Source organism: Nyctereutes procyonoides, unplaced genomic scaffold, assembly GCF_905146905.1.
Source record: "Nyctereutes procyonoides isolate TBG_1078 unplaced genomic scaffold, NYPRO_anot_genome, whole genome shotgun sequence".
NCBI lineage: Eukaryota > Metazoa > Chordata > Mammalia > Carnivora > Canidae > Nyctereutes > Nyctereutes procyonoides.
In genome coordinates, this window is record NW_026575043.1 from 35,862,651 (window position 1) to 35,876,000 (window position 13,350).

General features: G+C 47.7%; 1 protein-coding gene across 2 annotated transcripts in view; it reads left to right on the plus strand.

Moving 5' to 3' along the window:
* The first annotated feature begins 2,325 nt into the window (after positions 1–2,325).
* Positions 2,326–13,350, plus strand: part of UBE2L3 (ubiquitin conjugating enzyme E2 L3) — a 61,697-nt gene continuing 50,672 nt past the window's right edge. Inside the window, exon 1 of one of the 2 annotated variants that reach the window (XM_055322800.1) lies at positions 2,326–2,365. In XM_055322800.1, the coding sequence (XP_055178775.1) occupies positions 2,339–2,365 (27 nt within the window). In that variant the 5' untranslated portion in view covers positions 2,326–2,338. The remainder of the gene's footprint in view (positions 2,366–13,350) is intronic. The other variant, XM_055322802.1, reaches the window with a different exon arrangement.

A 13,350-nucleotide genomic window follows, 5' to 3' on the forward strand; every position in this document is an offset into this window, starting at 1 on the left:
GTCTCTTCTCTGGGCTCCCACACCTCACCAAACCATTGCCACATCCTGGCATTCTCCTTGGTGCCTTCTCAGGATGCTGCAAGCTGCTTGAGGGCAGGTGCCACCTTTGTAGCTCCTTCTCTGAACCTAGCAAGTGAGCACCCAGGTCACTGTGTGGACTGTGAGAAGAAGAAACACGTGGTTAAGTTCTAGCCAAAGGGCCTGGATTCCAGGAGGAGGAGGAGGAGTGAAAGAAGAGGAGGAAGAGGACACTTTTAACAGAAGGCTCAGGGAAGTGGCACACAAAGGCCAGGTGCAAATGAACATGGTTTGTCTGAGTGGAAGGAGGATGGTGTAACCAGAAGCCAGGCTTGCCCTAGGGAGCAGTAAAAGTTTTAGAGCAGGAGAGGGGCTGCAGAGACCAGGGATCTTTTCTACTTGGACTGGGTACATTTTCTCTACGCTTGTCTAACAATGGGACTCTGCTGCTCAGAGCCTTTGTCCCTCATCTACAAGGATGCCATGTTGCAGGGTGATGGTAAGGGCATAGGAAGATGCCATGGCAAAGGCTGGTTCTTGGCACTTGGCTCTTCTCACCTCACCTTCTATTTCTAGTTTCACGTGTCCAGGTTAAGGGTATGCGCTGTGCTTCCTCATTTGGTTTGGAATTCTTCAGGGCAGGGCTCCCTTTCCCTCTGTGGGTCTCTCTGTAGGGGGAGGCAGCTCCCAATGAAGCTGTGTTCTTTCTCTGACCTGGGCCTATGTAGCACCAGGTTCATGGTACATAGTATAGGAGCAGGGAAGCCAGTCTCTAGGCCAGACTTCCAAGTTCCCCATGCCTCTAGGGATCTAGCTAACAGAGTCCCTCACACATTTGCTGAATGTTTATTGAACACCTACTGCATGCCAGACCTGGGGGGGGGGGAGATCAAGGGCAGATTTCCATCCTTGACTGCATGAGGCTTGTCATCTAGCTCTCCTCACAACCCAATGTCAAGCCTGGGTTCCAGGACACTGTTTGGAAGGCCAGCCCCATTCCAGGCTATATAATCTCCAGTTCTCTTTTCTTCTTTCCTTTTGTAGGAAGTTCTCTGCTGTCAGGATGGAGAAGAACCCTTTCACGAGGCCTAAATGTGTTCTGAAGCTGTACTCTTCTCTTTGCCTGTATGGCTATCCAATGTCCAAACCACCATCAGTTTTGCCTGATTGGCTACAACTGGCTTCTGAATGGCCCCTACTCTCCTGCTTATCCCCCTCTACTCCCCAATCATAGTACTTTCCTTAAACATGCACATCTGACTATGTGGCTGCTACACACATCCATTGAAGGTCTCTCACTGAGTATAGAAAAAAAGCCAAATCCCTCCTGTTCTTTTTTTTTTTTTAATAGATTTTATTTATTTACTGATGAGAGACACACAGAGAGGCAGAGACACAGGCAGAGTTGGAGAAGCAGGCTCCCCGCAGAGAGCCCCACTTGGGACTCCATCCTAGGACCTGGGGATCACCACCAGAGCCAAAGGCCGATGCTCAACCACTGAGCCAGCCACCCAGGTGCCCCAAACCTCTCCTGTTCTTCTAAGGCTTTCCCAGTCTGTCACTTACTTACCTCCCTTGCTCCCTCTAATACTTCTTACACCTTTCTGGCCATCTAGACAGTCTCATGGCCTTTGCTAGCATCTTTCTTCTTGTTTTGAAACAATCTCCCCTCAGCCTCCCAGCTGCTCCATCCCATCCTTCAGGTCCCAGAGTTGGCCCTGAAGCCAGCGGCTCAGTCTCTGTTCCCAGCTGGCTGCGTGAACTTGGGCAAATCATTGGCCTTCGCTGTGCTTCTGTTCGCTGTGAGATGGGCTATTGATGGTAGCCATCTCTTAGAGTGGTTTCAAAGATTAAAGAAAAAAAAAAGATTAAGGAAAATAGGACACTGGAGGGGGGAGCTGGCCTCTGAGGTTCCAGTGTTAGCTGTTATAAAATGTCCTCAGTGAGGCTTCCCTGACTTGCCAATGAAAAGTAGGTCCCCGCAGTCACTTCCCCATCACCCACTTTTCTTTTCTTTACAGCACTTCTCAGCGTCCGAAATAATCTTGGTTATTCAATGATCTTATGCAACCAATATTTGTTGTGCACCTACTAAGTGCCGGGCACTCTGTAATCGCCGTCGAGGTGCACGTCCCGTAGAGGCAGGCCGTCTGCCGGGCCCGTGCATCCGAATCCGCCCGGCACGGAGCGGGCACATAGTAGGCGCTTCGCGCGGCGGCGAGCGCCCCGCCCGCCCCTCCCCCGCTCCAGGAAGTGCGGGGGCTCCAGCCGCCCGGCCGGCCGCGAAGCATTCTGGGAAAGCAGCAGCACCAGATCCAAGATGGCGGCCAGCAGGAGGCTGATGAAGGTAAAAGCCATTCTCCGGCGCCGGCCGGGCAGGGGGGGCGGCGTCCCGGGCCCGGGGCCCCCGCGGCGGGCCGGGACTCCTCGGGGCGCCGCCGCTCGGTCTCCCGGCCCTGTGTGGCCCCACCGCCCCCCTGACCGCACGCGGGCTGAGGGAGGTAACGGGGCCGCCTAGGCCGCAGCCTGGGCGGGAGCGCCAGGCCGCGCTGGGAGCTGCCGCTGGCCCCTCCGCCCGGCCCAGGGCGTCCGCGCCGCCCTCTGCCCGGAACGGGGCCAGGTCTCCCTCGCGGCGGCCGCCTCCGGGACCGGGGGCGGCGTCGATGTGCGGGCCCGACCGGGAGGTCCCAAACCGGGCGCCCGCGGCGAAGGCCCGAGCGCCGGAGCCCCGGCCGGGAGCCCGCGCCGCCGAGCCGCCCCGCCCTGGGCCGCAGCGCGCCGGGCTTAGAGGCCCGGAGGCCGGGAGGTTGGGAGGCTCGGGCTGGGGAAGGAAGGAGCAGGCCAGGCAACAAAAGTTAGGTCAGTTTGTTGGTGGGTCGTTTGGAATTGCTCTGGGTCCCAGCAAACTGTCGCCTTGTGACTGCAGAGTCACACAGCGGGCAAGTTCCAACTCCAGGAAGGCGTGGGGTCGGCCGCGTTTGCGGCGCTGTTCTCCTTCCCGGCCCCCTTTTCGACGTACCACTTAAAATCCTCCGGATCTCCTTCCCCTGCTGAAGCAAAAGTGCCATTATTGGGGGGTGGGGTGGGGGTTGGCTTCAGTCGTTCGAACCCAAACCGGCCAAAGTTTTCAAAAATAACTTGGTACTTTGTATTTTGCATGCAGCGGGGGTGCCTTCTTTCTAAGTGGCTCCTTTGGTGAGGAATACAGATGCTAAACTGGCTCGGTTCTTTCCCGAGTATGTTTGCCGGCGGTCGCCGGAGCAGACCTGGCCCAAGATTTGTGAGTCCGCGCCCGGAGAGTGCTGCCGGGTTGCACCGGGCCGGAAATAAAAAGGCCCAGGAGCTGATTTCCTGAGAGGAGATAAAGAGCTGAGGTTCCTCGGGCAGAGAGCGGTGCTTGGTGGAACCAGACATTGAACTTGGGAGTCACGGCCTCTGGGCCCTCCCTCCCTCCTTGCGAACGTTTCCTTTCTTTTGTTCGCTAAGGGCTGGGGACGACATTTAACTTCATAAAACTGGATTGGAAGTGAGCACAAAAGAACAGTCAACAGATTCCAGACATCTCTTCGCCTTTTTTCTGCCGGTGACACCACCATTCACCCACCAGACATCTAGATGAGAGGACTGTTATTTACTTATTTCCGTACTCCCCAAATGCAGTCACCCATCAAGACTTGTAGATTTTACTTTAGAGAGACTTCTTGAGTGTGTTTTCCTTCCTAGTCTTACTGAAATTACCGGAATCCATACTCTGATCTCTCAGATGCCTTTGCAAGTTTTCCTTTTCTCTGATTCCCCTTTCTGGACACCAAAGTTCTTTTGCTAAAGCAACTATTTAATCCTTTGACTCCTGTTGAGACCTCTGTGATCTTATTGTCCTCAGCAGTTAATCCTAACTTATTTGGCATGCAAGACCTTTCTTAGGCTGATTGAAAGTAATCTGTTTAGCCTCACCTCCTTCCCCTTGTTTTCCCACTACCCTTGTAAATCATAGTAGCTGCTTTTTAAAAAAGCTGTTACTTTGAGCAACCCAGTACTTCACATTCATGATCATGTTTAATCTTCCCTGAAAAGTAGACATTATTCCCATTTTGTAGGTGGGAAAACGGAATGCTGAGAGATTTGTTGGGTTGCCCTAGTTTTTCCTAACTAGGGAGAGTGGGATGTGATCTCTCTTCTATTTGACCCCAGAGCTCCCTGCTCTTACTCAGTTGCTATGTGGTCTTCCTTTCCACATGCTGTTTGATCTTCCAGAGAAAGGCTGCCTTCCCCTTTCCTCAATTCTAAAACCAGCTACTCTGTGAGGCCTTCACCCTCATCCTCCTTCAGAATAAGTTGTTTCCTCCTTTGTGTGACCACAGCATTTTATGTTTCTATTTGAGATTTTGTCTCAATCAGATTTGTGTTAGACTTGCCTTTCCTACTGGGTTTTGAGTTCCTTAAGGACAGGAATTTTGACCTAATTTATTCTTGTATGGTATCCCCTAGTCTACCCTAGGTGACCTAGTTTGGGGTTCCCAGACTTCCAGGGGTCTGAGAGGGGAGTTACTGTGGTTTTTAAATTATTAATTCTTTTTTAATTTATTCATGAGAGACACACAGGAGAGAGGCAGAGACATAGCCAGAGGGAGAAGCAGGCTCCCTGTGGGGAGCCCCATGGGGGACTCTATCTGGGACTCCAGGATCATGCTGAAGGCAGGCACTAAACCACTCAGCCACCCAGGCATCCCTGGTTTTTAAATTGTTTTTGTGTTTCCAAAAATTGGACCTTAGAAAAATGTAACATTAACAGTATTTTTAAGTGCTAGGTCATTTGCATTAATTCTTTTCAATAAAACTTAGAGTTAGCATATTGCCATCGTTATTTTACAAATGAGAGAGAATTGTGAGGCTTAGATAGGTTGGATATTACCTAAGATGGGGTAGCAAGCAGACCAGCGTGGGGAGAGATAAGATGTTAAATCTCCCTAGCTTCAAATGCCAAGATCAATGCCCCCTTTTTTTACCTAAGGATGCTTGGAAGACTATGTATGTAGTTTCTTGAGTTGTGGTTGGAAATTCTTTCTTTCTTTTTTGGAAATTCTTTCAATTCAGTAGAGGAATCCTGATTACATGATGCAAATCCTTGGCTCTGAGAAATCAGAGTTTAAGCTGGTTAGTTTTAAAAAATAACATACTGGGGCAGCCCCAGTGGCGCAGCGGTTTAGCGCCGCCTGCAGCCCAGGGCATGATCCTGGAGACCCTGGATTGAGTCCCACATCAGGCTCCCTGCGTGGAGCCTGCTTCTCCCTCTGCCTGTGTCTCTGCCTCTCTCTCTCTCTCTCTCTGTGTGTTTCTCTCATGAATAAATAAATAACATCTTAAAAAAAAAAAAAAACAACATACCGGAGGATCCCTGGGTGGCTCAGCGGCTTAGCTCCTGCCTTTGGCCCCAGGGACGTGATCCTGGAGTCCCGGTCAAGTCCGTGTTGGGCTCCTGGCATGGGACCTGCTTCTCCCTCTGCCTGTCTCTGTCTCTGTCTCTCTCTCTCTCTCTCTCATGAATGAATAAAAAAAAAAAATCTTAAAAAAATAACATACCAAAAAAAAAATAACATACCGAAATTATTGATGCATGTCGATCAATACATGGAGTGAAAATAATACAAGGTGTTGTGGATGATGAAAGAAACATGTTGAGGGGCACTTGGGTGGCTCACTTGATTGGCATCTGCCTTGGGCTCTGGAGTCCTGGGATCCAGCCCTGAGTGTCCACTTCTTCTGCCCCTCCCCTGCTTGTACGAAGCCCCTCCTCTGCTTGTACGCTCTCTCTTACATAAAATCTTTTTTTTTTTTAATTTTTATTTATTTATGATAGTCACACAGAGAGAGAGAGAGAGAGAGAGGCAGAGACATAGGCAGAGGGAGAAGCAAGCTCCATGCACCGGGAGCCCGACGTGGGATTCGATCCCGGGTCTCCAGGATCGCGCCCTGGGCCAAAGGCAGGCGCTAAACCGCTGCGCCACCCAGGGATCCCTCTTACATAAAATCTTAAAGAAACATGTTGAATAATCAAATGAATTACATCTCTTAAAGAACTTTCCATTTCCTCAAAAACTATTATCCAAGACACTCACAGTCAAAGATTTCTTTGTAACAACGGACTGTTTGCAGATAGCACAAGATACATTATTAGAAGTAGAGTGATTTGCATATACTGGGCTGAGAAGTTATTTTAGGCAAAGTGAGTATGATAAAGTCTTTAATTTAAAAAACATTTGCCAAAAGGATTAGCCTTTTTCAGAACCCCTTTTAGGAATTACAATGTTAATAAAACGCTAAATACATTTTAATTTGCAGGCAGCAAATTCAGCATTGATGGCAACACTGCAAATGTAACCATTGCTTCTATCAGGAAGGGAAATAGCTACAAAAGTGAAACCTGTAGGTGTGGCTAAGGAAATTGACTGCAGTCTGATCATTTCTTTTCAGCCTCTTATTGTATACCTCTACGTCTCCCCTGAGGACCCTCCAGCTGAGTATCTTCCCAGAATGCCTTTTCCAAATGGGGAAAATTGTGAATTTAAGGAGGTGGGGTGACATTTTATTAGTTGTTATGGTATAACTGTTGAGATAAGGAATTGAGATTTGTAGTAGCCTTTTAATGCTGTGTTAATAATGTTCAGTCGGAGGGGATCCCTGGGCAGCTCAGCGGTTTGGCTCAGGGCGTGATCCTGGAGTCCTGGGATCAAGTCCCACGTCGGACTCCTTGCATGGAGCCTGTTTCTCCCTCTGCTTCTCCCTCTGCCTGTGTCTCTGCCTCTCTCTCTCTCTGTTTCTCTCATTAATAAATGAATAAAATCTTAAAAAAAAATGTTCAGTCGAGGTGCCTGGGTTGCTCAGTCGCCATCCAAATAGTGATTTCGGCTCAGGTCGTGATCTCATTGGGTCATGGGACCCAGCCCCTGTGGCAGCTCTGCCCTTAGCAGGGAGTTTGCTTGGGATGCTCTCCCCCTTCCCCTCCCCCAGTCACACTTGTGCTTTTTTTCTAAAATAAGGAATTTTTTTAAATTATTTATTTATTCATGAGAGACACACACAGAGAGAGGCAGAGACACACAGGCAAAGGGAAAAGCAGGCTCCATGCAGGGAGCCTCATGTGAGCCTCAATCCCAGGACTCCAGGATGACGCCCTGGGCTGAAGGTGGCGCTAAACCGCTGAGCCACCTGGGGTGCCCTAAAATAAATAAATCTTTAAAAAATAAATAAATAACGTTCAGACAAAACTCCATATTGTACTTTCTCACAGTCCATAATTACACATGAATAAGTAAAAGGAGTCACTAAATAACAGTTCTTTCCTTGGTTTCCTTGGTTTGCAATAAACTGGTTTGCTTTTGAGTACCAGTTAATGTTCTCTGAAGTTGGGTGATTAACACAATAGAGCAGTGAGCATGTCTGGTAGATGTGTTGTGTATGTCAGAAGGTGAGGGGAGTTTTCCAGATGATATTATGCCAATATAAGTGTCCTGACTCCACTGAATTTTGGGGAATTCAGAAAAGCATTGTATTTTTTTTTAATCCTAAATGTAAAATCCCAGTAAGTTGTATTTCAGCCTCTCTTAATGACATTCATTGTAAATGTTTTTCCATTAAAAGAAAATTGGGACAGGCCCTGGAAAAGAGTGTACTCAGTTGTTGCAACATTTGCGACCTTTCTTAAGGTCTATACTAAAACAAAAACGTTTGTTTCAGGGTGTTTGGACCTATTCTGATTTTGTTACAACTCTATCAAGAATTTGTCAAATTAGCATTGTATTGTACCAAGTCACTTGGACGTATTCTGATTCCATTGAAAAGTATCACTAAATGTTCAAGACTTTTCTGTTTTCTTTCCTGTAATACTAAGGGATTAAATTTAGAGAACCCCAGGATATCTCTCAGGAGCCCAGACTTTGTATCTAACTACCTTAAGAGTTTCCCTTTGAATGTCACATAAACCTGTAGCTGTCCATGCACTTCCTGTGCCCCATGCCTCTCCTGTCTTACCTTCCTTAATGATCCATTAGTCTACTCAGTGACCCAAGGAAGAACCTGGGGAAGCCCTCCTTGCCCCCATCGTTCCACATCTAGCCACTTGCCAGGTACTGGTGAAGGAGGCCTTTATCTCTGGTCTCAGCAAGTTCTCCATACCCACTACCGTTCCCTTAGTTCAGGCCATCCATTGTGGTAGGACACCTGCATCGGATTCCTCAGTGGCTTCCTCTTATTCCTCACTAGTCTATCCTCAGTCCCACATGATTCCTAATCGGTAGTTCATCAGAGAGAAGTGCATATGCTCAGGGCTCAGGCCCTGTTCTCAGAGATTGGAACCAAATTCAGGAGGTCAGGACTGTGTGTGTGTGTGTGTGTGTGTGTGTGTGTGTGTGTGTGTGTTTAGGGCTGTGTATTTAAAAACCCACATTCCTTAGCATGTTCCTTCAAGGTCTGATCTCATCATTCTCTTTCCCTGCTTGCCCATAGGATTCCCCCCTAAACATGCTTTGCACTCCTGGGTCTCTTAGTGGGCATCCCTGCCTCTTCTCTGCATCAGGGTAATTTTTTGTCCTTTAAGATTCGGCTCAGGGATGCCTGGGTGGCTCAGCAATTGAGCGACGCCTTCAGCTCAGGGCGTGATCCTGGAGTCCCAGTATCGAGTCCCAAACTGGCCCCCTGCATGGAGCCTGCTTCTCCCTTTTCTCCCTTTGCCTATATCTCTGTCTCTGTCTCTGTCTCTCTCTCTCTCTCTGTCTCTCATAAATAAATAAAATCTCTAAGAAGAAAAAAAAAACTCGTCTCACAGGGCACCTCCTCTTGGCTCTGCACTCAAGGAGCTCAGTGAGGGAGAAAGATGACATACGTCTAGAACAAAGAAATCCTGGTCTGTCCACTGTATGCTGGATGTATGCCAGCTGAATAATGGAGTATAGGGGAGGGAAAGATCCTCTGACATTGAGAAGGTGGAACTTGGTCTGGCTCTTGAAGAATAAGCAAGGATTTGGGTTTTCGAAGAGAGGAGGGGCCCGGCAGGCAGTGAGGTTGAGTAGCTTTCATCCCTCAAAGTGGGTATGGGCAGTGGCTACAAGAGATAACCTGAGGAACCCTGATGACAGTTCACCTACCTCCCAGTATGGCCACCTGCTTCTGACTTTGTGCTGTCCCTTTCTTAGGTTTTAGTTAGGTCAACCCTGAGGAATTTTCTAGAAGCACTGGGTAAGTGGGCTGGTTTTACCCTAGGTTGGTATATCCGGTGCACCTCGCCCTCCAGAACTATGAGCCTTCCCTTCCTCCCTCTACCCTGGCAGGGCTAAGTTCTCTGGCCGTCTACTGGAAGTCTAGTCTCTCCATGAAGGGGTGTCTCGGAGAGTGACGCTGATTGGTTTAAGGACAGGTGGCAAAGAAATGCCTGGGCCTTTCAGTTGAGGGGGTCAGACATATCCTTAGCTTCAGGATCCAGGAGAAGCAGCAAGCTGCTCACATGTGAGAGCTTTTACCTCCAGGCTTTCTCTAGCCAGCCTTGCTCTGTCTGTTCTTAAGGGCATAGATAAACCTAATCATCCCAATAAAAAGGGAGGAGGAAAGGGTCTTTCATTTAGGACAAAGCTTTTAGAGGGAGAATACAGTATACTGGTTAAGAGCTGGGGTTTTGGAACTTGCATGTCCTGGGCCTGCCACATCTTAGTTGGAAGAACTTGGGCAAGTTATACTCTATGCATTAGTATACTTCATCTGTATGTGAAGGTGAAATAAGTTAACATATATCACATGTTCTGGAGAGTGTTTAGCACATTCTCAAGTGTGAGATATGTGTAGATTATTATTGTCATCTGGAGTCAACAAGACATGGCCCAGGGCAGTGAGGAGAGCAGCCTAGCAGGAGGGGAGGGCCTGGTGCTGAAAGGTGGGTTGGGTCAGGTAGGGGCAGCATTCCTGGACATGACCTCACTATAGGTAGAGCCCATTCTCTTTTCCTCCCCACTCTTCTGCCTCTTGAAATAACCTGTTTTTTAGGGTTAGCAAAAAATGTCTTAAGACAGTTGTGTGAATGTGTCTTTGTTCAAAAATATATACTTTTTCCCATCAATATTGAAAAGCTCTTGAAGGGACACCTGGGTGGCTCAGCGGTTGATTGTCTGCCTTTGACTCAGGGTGTGATCCCAGGGTCCAGGATCAAGTCCCACGTCAGGCTCCCCTCAGGGAGCCTGCTTCTCCCTCTGCCTGTGTCTCTGCCTCTCTCTCTGTGTCTCTCATGAATAAATAAATAAAATCTGTTTTAAAAAAAGCTCTTGAATTCAAAATTTGTCTTCAGACTCTCACCCTGTATTACCTCTTTCAGTCCTGCATGGATGTGCAGTGCAGTGACTGTCACTGTGTCCAAAGATGAGGCCTGGGTGCTGTAGAAGGCACTGAAAGATGCTGAGCTGGGAATAGGAGGTGGGAATTTGAAGGGAACTTTTTTTTTTTAAGAGCTTTTAATTTTTTTATTTGAGAGAGAACACACATAAATGCGCAAGAGAGGGAGAGAAAGGGAGAGAATCCCAAGCAGACTCGGCCCTGAGTATGGAGCCCAACACTGGGCCGATCCCACAACCCTGAGATCATGACCTGAGTGGAAACTGAGAGTTGTATGCTCAGCCCACTGAGCTGCCCTGAAGGAAACTCTGGAAGTAGTTACAACCCCAGAAATAATACTATTGCTTTTTGTCTTCTTTTTCAGCCCAGAAGCACAAAGTTAAGAAAGGTTACTTCGGGTGGCGGTTCCGTTTTTCCTCTTGGCCTTTGCCACAGTCTCTTTAGAATTCCGGAGCTGCGAGGAGCCACCCCCTGACAGATGGGAGGCTGAGGCTTGGGGGGCACCACCCACAGGCTTACAGTAGAGCCAGCCACACTCACTGCCCTGGCCCCCCTGCTCTCAGGGTCTCTCTCCTGCTCTTCACAGGCCGCTTTTGGCTTTTTAAGGAAGGACGCGGTGGAGAGGAGGAGAATTCATTTCAGGTTAGGTGGTGGTTTGGGTTTTGTTCAGTTTTTAACATTTCCAGGTCTGTGTTGATTATAGTTTTCTGTACTTCATGATCTTGTCAGATTTTTTCCCCCAGTTCTTTACCAGCATAAACAGAGGAGTGAAATACTGTTTTGACAGCCCCTGGCCCAGCAGGCACGTGTGCAAGCAAAGCAGTCAGTAATGTCCAATCCAGTGCTCATGGTGGTGCTGGCTTTCTGAGAAGGAGCGCTGCCTGATTCTATCACAGGAATGGAGAGTGGGTACAGCTCAGAAGTTGAACAGCCTGAGTCCTTTTTGACATGGTTTGTAAAATATCTCCTTCACACCAGTGTACCTCTTGTTAAGAAAACTCAGCACAGGAAAGCTAAGCTTACAGAAGGAGACCTGCCACGTGTTTTATACACGGGAATCACATTCCAGTCACTCATGCTGGGGCGCTGGACCCTGGAGTATGTGATGTAGGTCAAGAATGCCAGACACAACCCTCTTCTGATGGGGACAGAAACCTATTCCAGGGGCAAGGCCCACATCCAGAAGCTGACTGTGTGTGGAGCTGGCGTGAGAGCCCACTTGGCTGGGGCCCGGGCCACACCTGCCCAAAGGTGTGTGGGCAATGCCTTTCTATAAGGCTGTTCTGAATCCTCTTCAGCCGTATCCTCTTAGATGACCTCTTGACAAGTGCTCACCACCCTGGAGCAATGTGCTGTGGTCGAATAACAGGGACTGGTGTTCAGATTTTAACTTCTGCTACGGACTTTGTGTTGTCATCTTGAGCCTCAGTGTCCTGATTCTGTAATGGGGTAATGAAACTACTTTGTAGAGTTATAATAGTAGTTAAGTGTATTAGTTGTGATAATAACTAAGTGTAAGATGGTATACTGCTGACCCATGGAAGGGGTGATGTGTTATTGTGGATCCTGCCCCTTTGCTAAGTATTAATTGAAATAAGGGAACCATGTTTGGGGTGCTCTGAAACCTTATGTTTCGTTGTATAGCATTTTGAATCATATTAAAGTCATGATTTGGTGTCATTGCTACTGGTTGTTTGTGCAAGCATGGAAAAGCACATTTCTGGGATGCCTGGGTGGCTTAGAGGTTGAGCGTCTGCCTTTGGCTCAGGGTGTGATCCTGGAGTCCCGGGATGGAGTCCCACATTGGGCTTCCTGCATGGAGCCTGCTTCTCCTTCTGCCTATGTCTCTGTGTCTCTCATGAATAAATAAAATCTTAAAAAAAAAACAACAACAAACAAACCCGCGCATTTCTGTCAAAATTAGTTACTTGGCTCCCGTCACACAAAAAAGTAGGAAGTAGCTTTTTCAAATGATTGATGGCCTACCAATTGTGTAGCTGGTTGGTACTTGAGAGTCATACTGTATTTAGATTTAAGGCAGGTTTGTGTAACTTTCCCATAGACATCTAGCTTCATCTGCTAGGTTTCATTTTGCATGGACAAAGAAGAGCCTAGAAACATTCCTTGCACAACATAAACACTTAATGACCGGCTGTGAACGGCTAGGGCAAATGCTGTATATGCTCTTTTGTCAGTATGAATCTGGGGAAGTGCTATTCCACAGCAAGCTAAGCTTTCCCAAGGTCCTGCTCAGGAAATAGGAGCCCCTGTGCCGCCTGTTTCTAGGGGAAGTCTTCACCATGCTTACCTGCTGGTTTGTGTGGCTGAGAGAGATTTTCCTTCTGTCTCTGGCCATACCTTGTAGAAGGTGACTTGGGCCTTTCTGAATTTCAGTTTTACCAGTTGTAAGGTGAAGCCAATATGCCTGACCTGCCTGTCTCCAAGGGTGTCTTGAGCTTCAATCCTATTCTATGTGCTATTGATTGTAAAAACTGCAGAGTGTTGTTGTAACCAACCACCTCTCACGCTTCTCTCAGGGTCTTGCTCTTGCTTTTCACAGGGCTACTTTGGGTGCATATCTCATGCATCAAAGGTACGTGCCTTCCCTAGCATCTTCATTTCTGGAGATTGCCTCCAGAAATAACTGGCTCTTTCCTAGAGGACCACCTCTTCCCTAGCATCTGTCCATTTTTGTGTGTTTTTTGTTTTGTTTTTCCATTTCTGTTTTTTTTTTTTTTTATGGGATTTTGAAGGTGATGACACTAATCCTTGCCCTCCAAAGGGGAGTGTGGTGGTGATGTATTCTTAGCAACTCCTCTGCCTTATGTTTGTCTTTCTTTCTTTGTTTCTTTCATTGAGATATAGTTGATCAGGTCATTTCTGGAAAAGCTTTGTGCCAAAAACTATAAACATTCATTTCTTTTTTTTTTTAATTTTTATTTATTTATGATAGTCACAGAG